The sequence below is a fragment of the Heterocephalus glaber genome, unplaced genomic scaffold, assembly GCF_053883595.1.
Source record: "Heterocephalus glaber isolate CG9 unplaced genomic scaffold, H.glaber_assembly_v1.0 deba00001460, whole genome shotgun sequence".
In the NCBI taxonomy this organism is placed as follows: Eukaryota; Metazoa; Chordata; class Mammalia; order Rodentia; family Bathyergidae; genus Heterocephalus; species Heterocephalus glaber.
The window spans coordinates 8,636,810-8,649,662 of NW_028258307.1; the positions used below are offsets into that span (position 1 = coordinate 8,636,810).

Consider the following 12,853-nt stretch of genomic DNA (forward strand, 5'->3'; position numbering starts at 1 on the left):
CCAAGTGCCCCGGACCCTCTTCCCAACAGCTACCTGGGAGGGGACCTGGACCTGCCTGCCCTGGCCACTCGCTGCCTTCTTTTCTGATGGCCACCATGGGTGCTGTCTGTCCGTGGGGACCCTGGGTCTTGAGCTCTTTCAGATTCACAGTAGAGCTGTCAGTGGACCTGCCTCAGTTTACCACCAGAGTCCTTGAGCCTATGTCAAGCCAAGGGCAAAAATTTCTGTTATTCTGACAGCTTTCCTCCAGCTTCCTTTGGAGACTGAGCCCCACCCTATAAGGCTCTCAGGCACCTGCTACCTTTCATTTTAACAAGTATTTTTCCTGGAATCTGCAACTTTCTTTTAAATAACTCCTCATCCCAAATCTGGAGAGAGAAGGGGGCCACAGTCAAGCTCTGTCTGCTATGAGTTTTGCAGTTGGACACCCCTTGCTGGACACTCCATCTGCAGGTCTCTTCTCTCTTTCTTTTCTTCTTCCTGTCCATCTGTCCATCCCTCTTCTTCCTTCCTTTGTTTGGTACTGGGAGAGGCAGAGGTTCTAGGGCCTGTCATTGAGGAGCACACAGTCCGGTGGAAGTAAATTGAGGGTTACCTGTGATCACAGTACAGGGTGAGGAGTCTGAGGGTGGAGTTCTGTCTGGGATTCTTCAGGGGCTCAGGTTGGGGACCCCACACCAGCCAGGAGGAGGATGGCCCCGAAGACTTCTCAGAGGCTGTATCCTGTGAAGATAGTCCAAACTGGTCAATGGAAGAGGCAGGGAGCTTATCCTGGCGGGCCCCAGGGCCCTCCAGAAGATGAGTTTGTTGAAGGAACTGCAGAGTACTTGGCCTTGCCACATAGCATTGAAGATGACCGGAGTGACAGTCATCTGGACAGGTAGAGAGCACCCTCCTCTTGCAGACCCAAACAGGATGGCACAGGATGGATGAAAAGATGCCAGCAGGTGATCCCAAGGTTGTGGCATGGAGGTCCCTGGGGCTAGGGATATGATTCTGATGATTGGCCCAGTAAAAGTTCCGTGAGAAGGCTGTAGCTGATGCTCATGGGAGAGGACGGTGATGACGGAATACAGCAGGGGGAATGGACGAGATGGAGTGCAGAGATCTTTAGGAGGTGGCCTCAATGACCTGCCAGTGGGTGAGTGGACAGGCACCATGGGGTGACCCTCTCCTGTCCCCTTGGGTTTCTGGCTTGGGGGACTTGGGTAGACAGAGATGACACCTTAGGATTAGCAATATAGGGGAAGGAATTGTTGGCAATGGTGAGAAGAGATGCCTAGTTCAGGTTTAGACAGGAGGATTTTGAAGTGTATTTGGGATGTTCAGGTGAAGATTTCTCTGTAGGTTTGGTCTTAGGGACAAAGGTTAGTTTCAGAGGTCTGATGAGTCAGCCCCCAGTGAATTAGTGCTAGCTGACAGCATGGAGACGGAGAAGCTTCCCCAGGAAAGTTTATGGTGTGGAGAGGAAAGAGGGCTAGTCTGCAGCCCTTGGAATGCCAGCGCTGGGGACCTGGAAGCACTCAGGACAGCGAGTGAGTGGGACAGCCTGTGAGTAGGGGTCTGGGGCCTGGGGGGAGCTTTCCCAGCAGGGTCTGCAGCACTGATGGCCCTGCCACTCTTGGCAAAGCCCCACCTCTCCCCTGGTTCCCACACTTCTTCTTCCTCCCTCCTTTCCTCTGCTGTAATCCTCATCATGTACGTTTTTTCCATTCTGGTTTATGTCTTTTCCACCTTCCTCTTGCTGTTTCCCCCTCTAGATGTGAACTTTTGCAGGTCTGAAAAGGAGCCTCAGCAAGGTTAAATTCCATGTGCTTCTGTTTGTCCCTAGGTTCTGGGTTGTTCCAGGGCAGAGCAGTCAGGGAGGGGAGCTGGGGCAGAAAGGATGGGAGCAGGTCCTGATTTTTCCACATGTGCCCGTTCCTCCGTTCCCCAGGGAATGCCATCCAGGCCTTTGGCAATGGCACAGATGTGAATGTGTCCCCCAAGAACCCCCCATTCCAGGCCACCCAGGCCCCTCGGGTGGAGAAGACTCCTTCTTTGCCAGATGACCTCAGTGACAGCACCAGTCTGGGGACCAGTGTCATCACCACTTGCACATCTGTCCAGGTGAGGCGAGTTCTACAGCTTGGGAACTGGAACCAGGGTAGGCTGAGGGTCTGGGAAAGCACCTTGGTGTTAGGAGCCATGTGAGACCCATAAAATGGGCCAGGAAAGGGCACTGAAGGTCCTCCTTTAGGTCAGAGCCCCAAGAGGCAAGGAGGAGCTGGTGGGGCTGTTCTTTGCTCAGTCATTTAGGAATTCATGTTGCAAGTTTGAAACACCTGTTACAGCGCAGTATTGTACTAGACACCACAGGGGTACAGAGTAATGTAATGCTTCCCATTTGTCAGCCATCTGCTAATTGCCAGGTAGTGTGCTAGCCCGTTCTCTTCCTGTCTCATTGAATTCCTACCCAATGAAATATTGGCATTCTTGTTTTTAGAGAGGTTAGGTCACATATCCAAGATCACATAGCTGCTGGTGGTAGAATGCCATTTCAAACCTATATCCGACTCCAAAACCCTACGGTTCATTTGTTTGTCTGAACATCCATCCATCCATCCATCCACCCACCCAACCACCTACTCATGCTCTACAAGTTACATGTAAGATCTTACGTGAGATCCTGGGGATACATTGGTGAGTGAGGACAACACAGTCTTGAGTTTGTGGTTCTGTGGTCTTATTGAGGTTTAGACAATGAAATAAGCGTCAGTCAGCGCCATGACAGGGGACATGTAGCACTATGGAGGTGTGGCCCAGGCTCCTGTTCAGCCTCTCATTCTGCTGAGTTGCCCGCGTACTGTCACACCTTGAGCTGTGTAGTAGGTTCTCTGCTGAAGAGCTTGGTTAGGCAGGCCCTACATATATGTGTGCACACACACACACACACACACACACACACACTCATGTACACATCCACTCTGGAACCAAGAATTTAGGGCAGCATATGGGGGAGAGCAGAGGAGGGAGGGAGCGGAGACTCTAGGAGCTCTCTTGGGGTTACCTTTCTTGATTCTGTCCATGCCAAATTGCCCTCTGCCTACCTTGGGCTCCCACTTTGCCTTGTCATCATTTGAGCCCCATCATCTGTGCTCTCTTCCCTCCTGGGCCAGTGTCCCCGGAAGCCTGGGTGGCACCTCCCCCTTTGTGTCACTCTGCAGAACCAAGTACCCAGGGCCTGGTGTGGAGCAGGTGCACTGCACAGGTTAGAGGAGAGAACGGACAGGCCTCAGTTTGTTTGAACTTGCTGCTGTTTTTTCAAAGAGGGTCTGGGTGTCTTCTCTGCAGCTATGTGTTCAGTTCCTTGGCCCCTCCTGGATGCCGTCTGGGTGCACAGGGTGGGGGAAAGGGAGGGTAAAGTCAGTTTTTTCTGTTTAAGGCGTGGGAAGATTGTTCAGGAGGCTTTTGGTCTTGTGGTGGCACCTGGATGAGGGCATGCAGTGGGGATGAGGGAAGACCAGCGACAGACAGGGTTTTGCTGGCCATGGCCTGTTCCCTCCACTCCTGACATTCCCCTTGAGTTGCTCTGGGCTCAGTCAGAATGCCAGGGCCCCTCAGATCACCGGGACACTCACCTTTCCTATGACGGGGGAGTACTAGGGACACTCATCCTTGTCTCCACCAGCCACTTTCACCTCTTCTGCTCGACACTGCCAATCACATAGCAGGATGTTTAGAAATGAGTTTGGAGGGGCTACCGGAAGGCCTCTCACTTCCTGCCTGAAGCAACTTTAGCAGCTAGCAGCCCCCTCTGTCTGCTTCCTCATCCTCTCTGCTGTGGGGATGGGTGTTTCACCAGCTCACAAGCCAGAGAGTGGCCCATGAGTGCATGTGTTCATTTATTTCGGTATAGGGTCTTACTGCATGTCACCTGTCCCGGCCACTGAGTCTGACCAGCTTAATCGTCCAGTACCCTGGTCCTAATACTTCTAGGAAGGACTGGAGGCCTGCTCAGACGCTTCTGAGGGAAACGGTCACACCAAGAGGACTGATGAGATGAGGTCTGGGGAGGAAAGGATGGTTTTTCAACGGAGAGTGGTGGAAACTGAAGACTCGTGACAAGGGCAAACCTGCTTCCAGGCCCGGAAGGTTCAGGACAGTGGACTGTAGAAACTGAAATCGGATTGGAGCACATGCGGGGCTCCCAGGCAGAGGGGCAAGCAAGAGTCGATGCTTGGAGTCAGCACAGTGTAAGGAGAGTGTGTTCCACAGGGCCCCCTGCCTGCTTTATAACATGTACCGCTGGAACCCAGCCATAGCTTTTGTTTGCGTGTCATCTCTGTGCTGCAGGGAGAGCCGTGTATGGTGGTTGTAGCAAGAGACTGTGTGTCCTGCAAAGCCTAAAATGGTTGCCTCTGGTGTTTTATAGAAAATGCGTGTTGCCCCCTGGCCCTGACCAGGAGGAGATGCAGGCCATTGGCTTGGGTGGGACACACAGTGCTTGTATGGGAAGGAGGTAGGGTGCACCCGTGACTCCCAGGCTGGAGTGGTGAACAGCGAGGCCTGGGAGGTGCTGGACATAGGGGCGTTGAGTCTGATTGGAGCCATGGCTGTGGAGGGTTCATCTGACAGGTGGAGATTTGTAGACAAGGGAGAGAGATTGGAGTCAGAAGAACGTCTTTGGAGATCCTTTCAATATTTGGAGGTGAGAAATAGGATGTTGTTGGGGCAGGGAGGGGGATGAAGAAGTGAGAGCCACAGGGGTAGGGGTGCATAGGAAGGATGGGCCTAGGGGTACAGGTGAGGAAGGAGTCCAGGGGAACTGGGATTTGGGGATGGGGCCAGGAAGAGAAGCAGGGAACATGGGGAGAGCCAGCAGCTGTCTGTCTAACTGGACAGCTTTGGAGTTAGTCACTTGCACCTGCGCCAGGCCAGTGAGTCTCTGGGACTGCCAGCCTGGGCTTTGGGGGCACAGGCTGGGGACAGAGGTCGGCAGCAAATGAGAAGAAGACAGTAACTTCCAACTTCCTGAGCAGAGGGGCCTCTTTGGGAGAAAGTTCTAGAAAGCCTAAGCCCGCTCCGCCTCCGTCCTTCCTCCTGTCTGTGTCCTTACACTGGCCCCCTCTTTCCCACTGCTGGTGGCCTCCATGGCACAGCCCGTCGGGGCCAGCTCTTCCCACAAGGTCTCTCTGCCTGCCACTATGCCGCAGGGAAGCCTTGTGTCCTGCCATCCTTGCAGCCTGTGCCCTGTGGGGAGCCGTCACCCCACAGACCCTGAGCCCGCCTCAAGGGGCTGAGAGCCTCAGAGTGGGGGCTGGGCAGGGCCTGGAGTAACCCGTGGCAGCAGAGTCAGGGAGAGCCCAGTGAAGCCAGCCTTGAGGGGTCATGGCCCCTGGGACAGCAGCGGCCCAAGGCTGTTGGGAGAGGACGGTGGCCTTCTCTCCTTCCTGGGGTTTCACTGGCCTGGAGGTGGTTGTGTGGAGGCTTATTTCTCTGGTAAGATGTGAGCCCCATTTCTGTGCCTCTCAAGGGCAGGGCTGAGGGTCCTTTAGGGGAGATGGTTCCCCAGCTGGTGCGGGAGGGAGGCAGTGGGTCTGAGCCCCTGGTGGTGGTGGAATTTCTTTCTCTGCACCTCCCCAAGCATGCATGTGCCACTTTCAGAAAAGTCTGCCTGTGGTCAGTCACTCCCACCGTGAAGGCCTCAGGTTGGCTGTGGGCCGAGGTTGCTGAGGCCTGCACTGTCTGCTCCATGTTTTCTGGAAATCAAGTGGGGTGGAGACCTCCTGAGCCCTTTGCTTCCCAAGCTGTCATCTGCTGCAAAGAGGCTGCAGGAGGCTGGAGAGAGGGCAGGAGGCTGGCTGCCTGGGGTTCACCTCCTGGCCCCTTCCTGGCCTCTGTGCTGCTTTGCTCTTGGGCTCTGCCTTGGGATGGAAAAGTGGGCTTGTCTCTGCTTCATGCTGTATGGAATAAGCAGCGATCCCTTAGCTTTGGGGGAGCACTGCCGTCATCAGGGTGGCTTGTTATGTCCCCGCTTAATAGATGAGGAACCTAGGGCTCAGTACGCTTGCCCTGTGTCATTGGAAGATCCAGACTTGGGCCCAGATCTCCTGCCTCTTGAGCCCTTTGCTCCTCATTCTGTTTTTGAGTGACCTTTGCATGAAGGGCCTGTTCTGTGGACACCAAGAGAGAGGACCCTGCAGTGTACACAATGAAAGGCTGCAGGGGGTCTATGTGGACAAAAATCCATAAACTAATCTGGCAGCCCCCGAAGGAAGGGTTGAGGGCAGCATTGGAGCCCAGTGTATTCTCCGCATCCAGTGCTGTGGCTGGTCAGCCCTGGCCCAAACGTCCCTTGCCTCAGAAGTACTCTCTCTCCCCTCTCATCTTCCCTGTGTGAGCTCTGCCAGCACCCCTGCCCCTCTGCCTTCTTGGGAGGAACCTGTTGAGTCCTGCTCATTCAGGAGCAGAATGCAGGCCTAGGCCAGGTGCTCCAGAGGGCACTGGCCCTCCGATCTTATCTCCGCACACCTGGCGGAGCTGGGGAAGGACACGCTGTGCTCGGGGCTCAGGCGCTTTGCTGGCTCCTCTGTGTGGGTTGACCTTGGGGTAGCACCTGCCTGAACTGGCAGTGTCTAGTCTAGGACCTGCCTGAGAGTTGGCATCCCTGGTCAAGGAACGTTGTGCCGGCCCCATTTTAGGGGACAGCTAGTCTTACTGTTTTGTCAGGCTTTATGTTTTTAAGCAGTACACTGTTTTTGTTTTTTTTAAAAAATTATACATAGGTATACTGAATAGAACAAATGAACACAGAACAGCTTTGGTTGAAATGGGATAGGCTCTTGTGTCCCTGGAGGTTGCTTCTCTGGTTCTACATGGGCTTCATATTTAGTGAGCACCATGGGGAGTGGGGACAAAGAGACCCCAAAAGGATCAGGACTACACTGTCACAATTAGGACAGTCACACCAGGAAGTGATGGCAGATATGAGTAGGCACGGGGTGGTGTATGTCGCAGGCAGGTGGGGACTGATGTGCCTGCATGAGGACTGGCGAAGGGGCAGGGGAGGGCAGGCGGGAGATGACAGTAGTGGCCTCTCAGTTGGGATGGTCGTGTTCTGGTCGCTGCAGTGGCCTCTCGTGCCTCTGCTTAGAGCAGCACCATGGTCCCAGGAGCTAGTCCTTGGGGCTGGATGTGTGACTGTGCAGAGGGACACAGTTGGTGGGTTGGCTGGGGTGTAACTTGGGACCTGGAGACATGGGGATTGTAGTCTTGAGTAGGATCCTCCTGGGCAGGATCTGGTTCTGTTCCTGCTGTGCCGATCATCACTATTGTCCTATCTCCACCGTTGGCAACAACTCTACTCTTGGCCGGGGTCTCTGTGTGACAGCTGGGACCTTGTTTAGCTGACCAGATGTCTTGGGTGGTCAGTTGCCTGTGATGTCCAAGGCATTATTGATATGTCTGGCCAAGAGCAATGATTTAGGCATAATTTCTTGGGGTTCCCAGTTGCTTTTGGTGGCCAGAAATTCCCCACAAGTACCATGGGAACCAAGCTATTTGAAGCCAGGATAGAAGCACTGCATCCCCAGCTGGTTCCCATGGATCTTTATCTTGATGATGCTAACAAAGGACTGCTTTTCATCCACAGTATTCATGCAAGGGCAGAGGACTCTGGAACCATCATCACACCAGCCTTCCTTTTCCATTCCTCATCTTTCTACAGATTTCCCAGGTGCTGCACATCTGTTTGGGGTGGAAATGGCCTGGCACAGATGCCAGATATCGCCTAACATGCGCCAGTGCAGACATCGCTAATCGGTCACAGCTCTCCTTCCCCTTGAGTCCAAATGAGGGCTTATGATTCTTTTCTATAAAGCTCTCTAGCAACGAAGGCAAATAACAGGAGCTGGCACCCAAATGCCATTTCTGATCTGTGGCATCCATTCACCTCTTCATTCATGCATGCATCTAGTAAAACGTTGATTGAGTTTCTGTTACAAGCTACATACTACTCCACACAAGGAAAAGAAACCTGGTCCCAGCCTTTGAGGGGCTCTGAGTATGTAGACACACGTGGAAGTGGCTGATAACTGCAAAATGTTGTAAACTGGAGAGCAAGGTTTAGAACTGTGTTTTCAGGAGCTAAGAGGAGCCACAATCTAATTGCTGAGGATTTCAGAATGGGCAGGGCCTTTTGTGCTGTGTAGGACCAAGGCAGTAAATGCCAGGGCTTATCTGAGTCACTGGGATGGCCTGGCCCAGAAAAACCTGGTGACCTGACCTCATTTTTGCCTTCTCTCCCACAGGAGCAGGGGCTAAAGGCCAACAACTCCAAAGAGTTAAGCATGTGCTTCACAGAGGTGAGTAGAGGTAGAATGGGGGTGGGTGGGTGCAGGAGAGTGGCCCAGAGCAGGCTGTTTTCTAGGTGAGCCTTGCACTTAAAGCTCCTGAATCCCATTGCTCAGGCTGGGCCAGCTGAGCTTCTGGTCCCACCTGGACCTGAGTAGGCATCACTCTGCTGGGTGGAGGAGTGCAAAGACTATAGCCAGAGCCCATGGCTGCCTCCCCCAAGGAGTGGCTGCTTTGAGTGGAGGCCCTCTCACCACTTCCCTTACTCTTTAGAACCTGTTCAGGGCTGGGGCAGTGATATTTACAAGGCTCAGAGATGAATAAAGACACAGTCCTTCCCTTGAAGGAATCCGCCCACCTAGGCGTCTGTGACTTACAGATCTAAGATGGTAACTTGGGTGAGAAGGGGCCAGGTAAAGTTCTGCAGGAGGGAGAGAAGCTCAGTCAGGCTGCTAGAGGAGGAGGCATCCTGTACATTAGGAATGGAGAAAATGCCTCCCTCCCCTCTCCTGTGTCCCCCAAACAGGTCCTTAAGGTCCCCTGACCTTCTCTTGGGGTCTTGAAATCAACTCCCTCGTCAGTCCTGATGTCCTGCCCACTTCCTGTACCTGAGGGCTCAGAGCCCGGAAGGGGCCAAGCAGTCCCTGTGCTTCTGCCCTGCCCAGCCCCATGGAAGCCCAGCTCCACCTTCTGAGTGCCAGAAAGGGTCCTCTACATGGCCCTAGAGGTGGGGCTGTAGGTGGGGTTGTTCCTGATTCCAGCCTTGCTGATGTTTTGTTGTTGTTGTTGTCATCGTTGCTGGTGGTGTTGTTCTCTCTCTGTGTTCTACTTCTGCTGTGGACTCAGCTCACGACAAATATCATCCCAGGGAGCAAAAAGGTGATCAAACTTAACTCAGGCCTCAGCAGAGCTCGACCGACGGCTGCCTTCACCGTGCTCCCCCTCCTGATGCTGAAACTGGCATTGTAGGCGCTGGGGACTGTGTCTTGAGATTTCTACAAGCTACAGAACTCCCGCCTGAGAAAATGGAAAGACACCCAGACACCCAGACACACACGCGCGCGCGCACACACACACACACACCTACCTTGCAAAAAAAATTTTTTTTCCCACCTCGTCTCTGAACCTGTCTCCTCCCAGGTTTCTGCTCTGGAGAAGATTTTCTAAACCAAACAGACAAGCAGGTGGGCAGCGTGAGAGCCAGCCCAGCGGTCCCTTGGCAAGGGGTCCCTCATGCTGAGGAGGGCGTGGGCTCTTTCCTGTCTCTGGCGTTTTTATCTCTGGACCCTTCTGAAGCAAAAGACCAAGGCGAGACCCCTGCCGTGGAAGGAACTGTGCTGTGCCTCATGCAGGCTGGGGACAGGACAACTGCAGCTGTTCTCTCCAGCTGCCCACTCTGGGGACCTTCCAGGGTCTGGAAGTGGGCACTGGTCAGTGGGGAAGCAGGGCTGGCCATGGGGTCCAGGGGACCTGGTCGGGCCCTCCTCTTACCTTCAAAGATGGAGATGGCTTGGCCTCCTTCTCTGCCCTCTGGTGGCTGGCTGGGGCTGTGCTGGGTCCCCTTGACGCTAGTGTGGAGGGCGTCTAGGGCCAGCTCCAGGAGGGCCTGGGAGACAAGCTCTAGGGTCCACCTTCCTCCTCGATGGCAGGAATTTTGCAGTCAGAGATAGGATGCTTTACTGGCTTTCTTGGCTTCCTTGGGTCCATTTGGTGGGGCTCCCCTTGGGAGAGGCACCACAGAGGAGGCAGAAGAGACCGAGGCAGGGTGAGTGTCACAGCACCGTCTGGTCTCTGGAGCTCACTCCTTTTCTCCTCTCCCCTCTCCTTGTTCCCCGTTCTCTTTCCTCATTTCCGAGACACACGTCAACTGTCTGTACATAACGAGGCTCCTTTCGCAACATAGGTGTATATCCACGCCCGTATACATATATCCTGTGGTCTCCCTTTTCTTTCCTTTTTCTAAGAAACGAAACTATGGAAATAATACCCCACAGATGAGCGAAAATGTATTATTGTAAAGTTTATTTTTTTTAATAATGTTGTCTATAATGGAAAAAAAAAATGGAAATGGACTCCTGGAGCCCCACTCCAGGTGGGCTGATGGGGCTGTGGCCGGGGACTCCTGATCCGAATTCACTTAACCAAGGCTCCAATAAACGTACTAGGAAGCAAGCCGCCTTGTGCTTCACTGCCCTGTGCCTTTGGCCCAGTGGGCCCAATCCCACCTGTTGGGGGCTTACCTGGGGCTCCCGCAGCACTTGGGGAAGTGTGTGCGCATGTGTGTGTATGCGTGTGTGTGCACGCTTGTGCCTCGTCCAAGCGTCTCTGTGTGGATGGATGGAACTCCCTCCCAGTGGAGATGGCTTTACACCCGGCAGGCCTGGCGGTCTCGGCCGTAGCGAGTTGGAGGTCCCTTTGCCTATTCACACCTGCCTCCCCTTCCTCGTCAGTATTGGAGCCTGTTATTCCTGGACTGGAAAACAGCAGTGAGAGGTGGTTGGGGAGGAAGAGACAGCCTGGCGCCACCACGCTTCCGGTATGATTTGGTCTCCAGGCAGCCTGAGTGGCCCTGTCCATTTTCTGTCCAGTTACGTCCCTCCTGGGACTTGTGGTCTGTTTGAGGGATGTGAGTGTGAAGACAGGCACCTGGCCTCTTGGGTCCCCCCGGAGGAGGAAGATGACTGAGCATTTTGCGGTCAGGGTTCCCTTCCACCCCTTCCTTCCCTCTTTGTGTCGGCCGTGATCTCCCAGGGGCTTCTCCCCAGAGAGCACCGCAGAATGCCTGCTGGTGGAAAGTGCACACCTGTGTGTGTATGTGAGCACCTGTATCAGCTGTGCATGTGTCCACAGCAGGCAGCAGGAGGGGAAGGGTGGACGGGCCCATGCCTTTAGGGCCACACGTGATCCATTCTGTCACCGTTGAGTGATGGGATGACATTTTCCAGCCTCCTGGTCCTGGGTCCACTCCGATGCCTCTTGTTTCTGGTTGCACATGTGTCAGTGGCATCTGTTCACAACAGGACACTGCTGTGTGGTGCCCAGGCTCTGCCTGGAGGTAGGACAGTGAGCCAGCCAGCTCTCTGTCCTGCCATTGCTGGCCTTGCAGTGGACAGTGGTGAGCTGATGTCACCTGGGAATCTATGCTGCTTGCAAATGGCTCAGACAGTAATTCACTGCAAGGCTGTGCGGGGAGGTGGCTCACAGCGTCGGAAGGAGGACCGGGGGCTGACTGGGATCGGAAAATGCCTGCAGGTCTGCAGGGCAGGATCCCCTGTCCATCCACGTGCTGCTGCCTCCGTGACAAATGGTCACCAGCTGGCTGAAGTGGCCCTTGTGCCTCCTCCATCCGTTCTTGGGAGGATGAGCATATGTCCTGATTGGTATTTCTAATAGGAAGTAAGCTCTAGGGTGGGGTGGGGGGTGTGTGAAAATATCTCAGAAGGAACCAAGGTGTCACTATGAAGGAGGAATGGATGCAGGGCAGTTTTACTCCGTCTTCAAATGTCTCCTGATTCATGTAGCACTTGGCTGAGATTTTACCGGTAAGTATTCGTTCCTTTGGTTGGGATGATTCCTGTTCTGTGTTCCCTTCAACATGTGTAAAGAGCGGGACAGAGTAAAAGGGTCATTATCTTAATGTTGATTTAGTGATGTGGATGACTGGAGGACATGAAGATATTTGGGCCTAGGTGTTGAGATTAGGGTTGGGGGAACAGATGAGGGCGAATAAACAGGAAAGGGATCAGGAGCAGATTGGCCATCAGAGATTCTGGAGTTATTTTGGGGAAAGTGAAGCCCCAGGCAGTGGAGGGCCCTGTGTGCTCACCTCAGAGTGGGCAGAGCATGTAGAGTTAGCGTCCTTTGCCACTGGCATCTGTCTGCAAGACTGTCTCACCTCTGCGCTTGGTTCAAGGACTGGGGAGGTCTGAAACCGCGGGAATGCTTCTGCCCTGTAGGGAAGTTTCCAGCATGGGTATTTATCCCTAGCCAAGAACCCAGGCACTCTCTGTACACCTGGCTCTGGCCTCTGTATCGTTCCTCGCAGTGCAGTGAAGGCCACTGGCCCAGGACAATGGCTCAGGTGAGTCCTGCAGTGGGGACTAAGGAGATCCACTGCAGGGCTCAGGGTTCTGGATTCAAGTGAGCAGGGACACTCATTCCACACAGACCTGATGGTTGTCCTCACAGCCAGGCCTCTGCATTGTTTTGAGACCAGTCACAGGGGTGTCCTCTGAGTTCCTGGTATCCCGAGCCTTGCCTGTGTAACATGGGTGGCAACAGTTTCTAGGACCCTGGGTCCAATCCTGCTCTTTCTGGCCCTTCCAGGAAACAAGTTCTGCCTGGGAAGCTCAGGCCTGTGGTGAGCCCTGCTGTCCCCAGCAGACCCTCCCGATGCCAACCAGTTCTTGGCCTGCCAGAATGGCCACCCCTCACCTTTCCCAGCCTCCCACCATGGCTCAGTGGCTCACTGGGATGCTCACTGCTGCAGGCTGCCCAATGCTGGGCCTGTCGGTTCTTC

General features: G+C 54.1%; 1 protein-coding gene across 4 annotated transcripts in view; it reads left to right on the plus strand.

Moving 5' to 3' along the window:
* Positions 1-10,506, plus strand: part of Gfra2 (GDNF family receptor alpha 2) — a 93,202-nt gene extending 82,696 nt beyond the window's left edge. For all 4 annotated transcript variants that reach the window (XM_087216871.1, XM_087216872.1, XM_004848261.4 and 1 more), the window contains 3 exons: positions 1,937-2,109; positions 8,292-8,345; positions 9,181-10,506. In XM_087216871.1, the coding sequence (XP_087072997.1) occupies positions 1,937-2,109; positions 8,292-8,345; positions 9,181-9,303 (350 nt within the window). In that variant the 3' untranslated portion in view covers positions 9,304-10,506. The remainder of the gene's footprint in view (positions 1-1,936; positions 2,110-8,291; positions 8,346-9,180) is intronic.
* Positions 10,507-12,853: the final 2,347 nt, after the last annotated feature.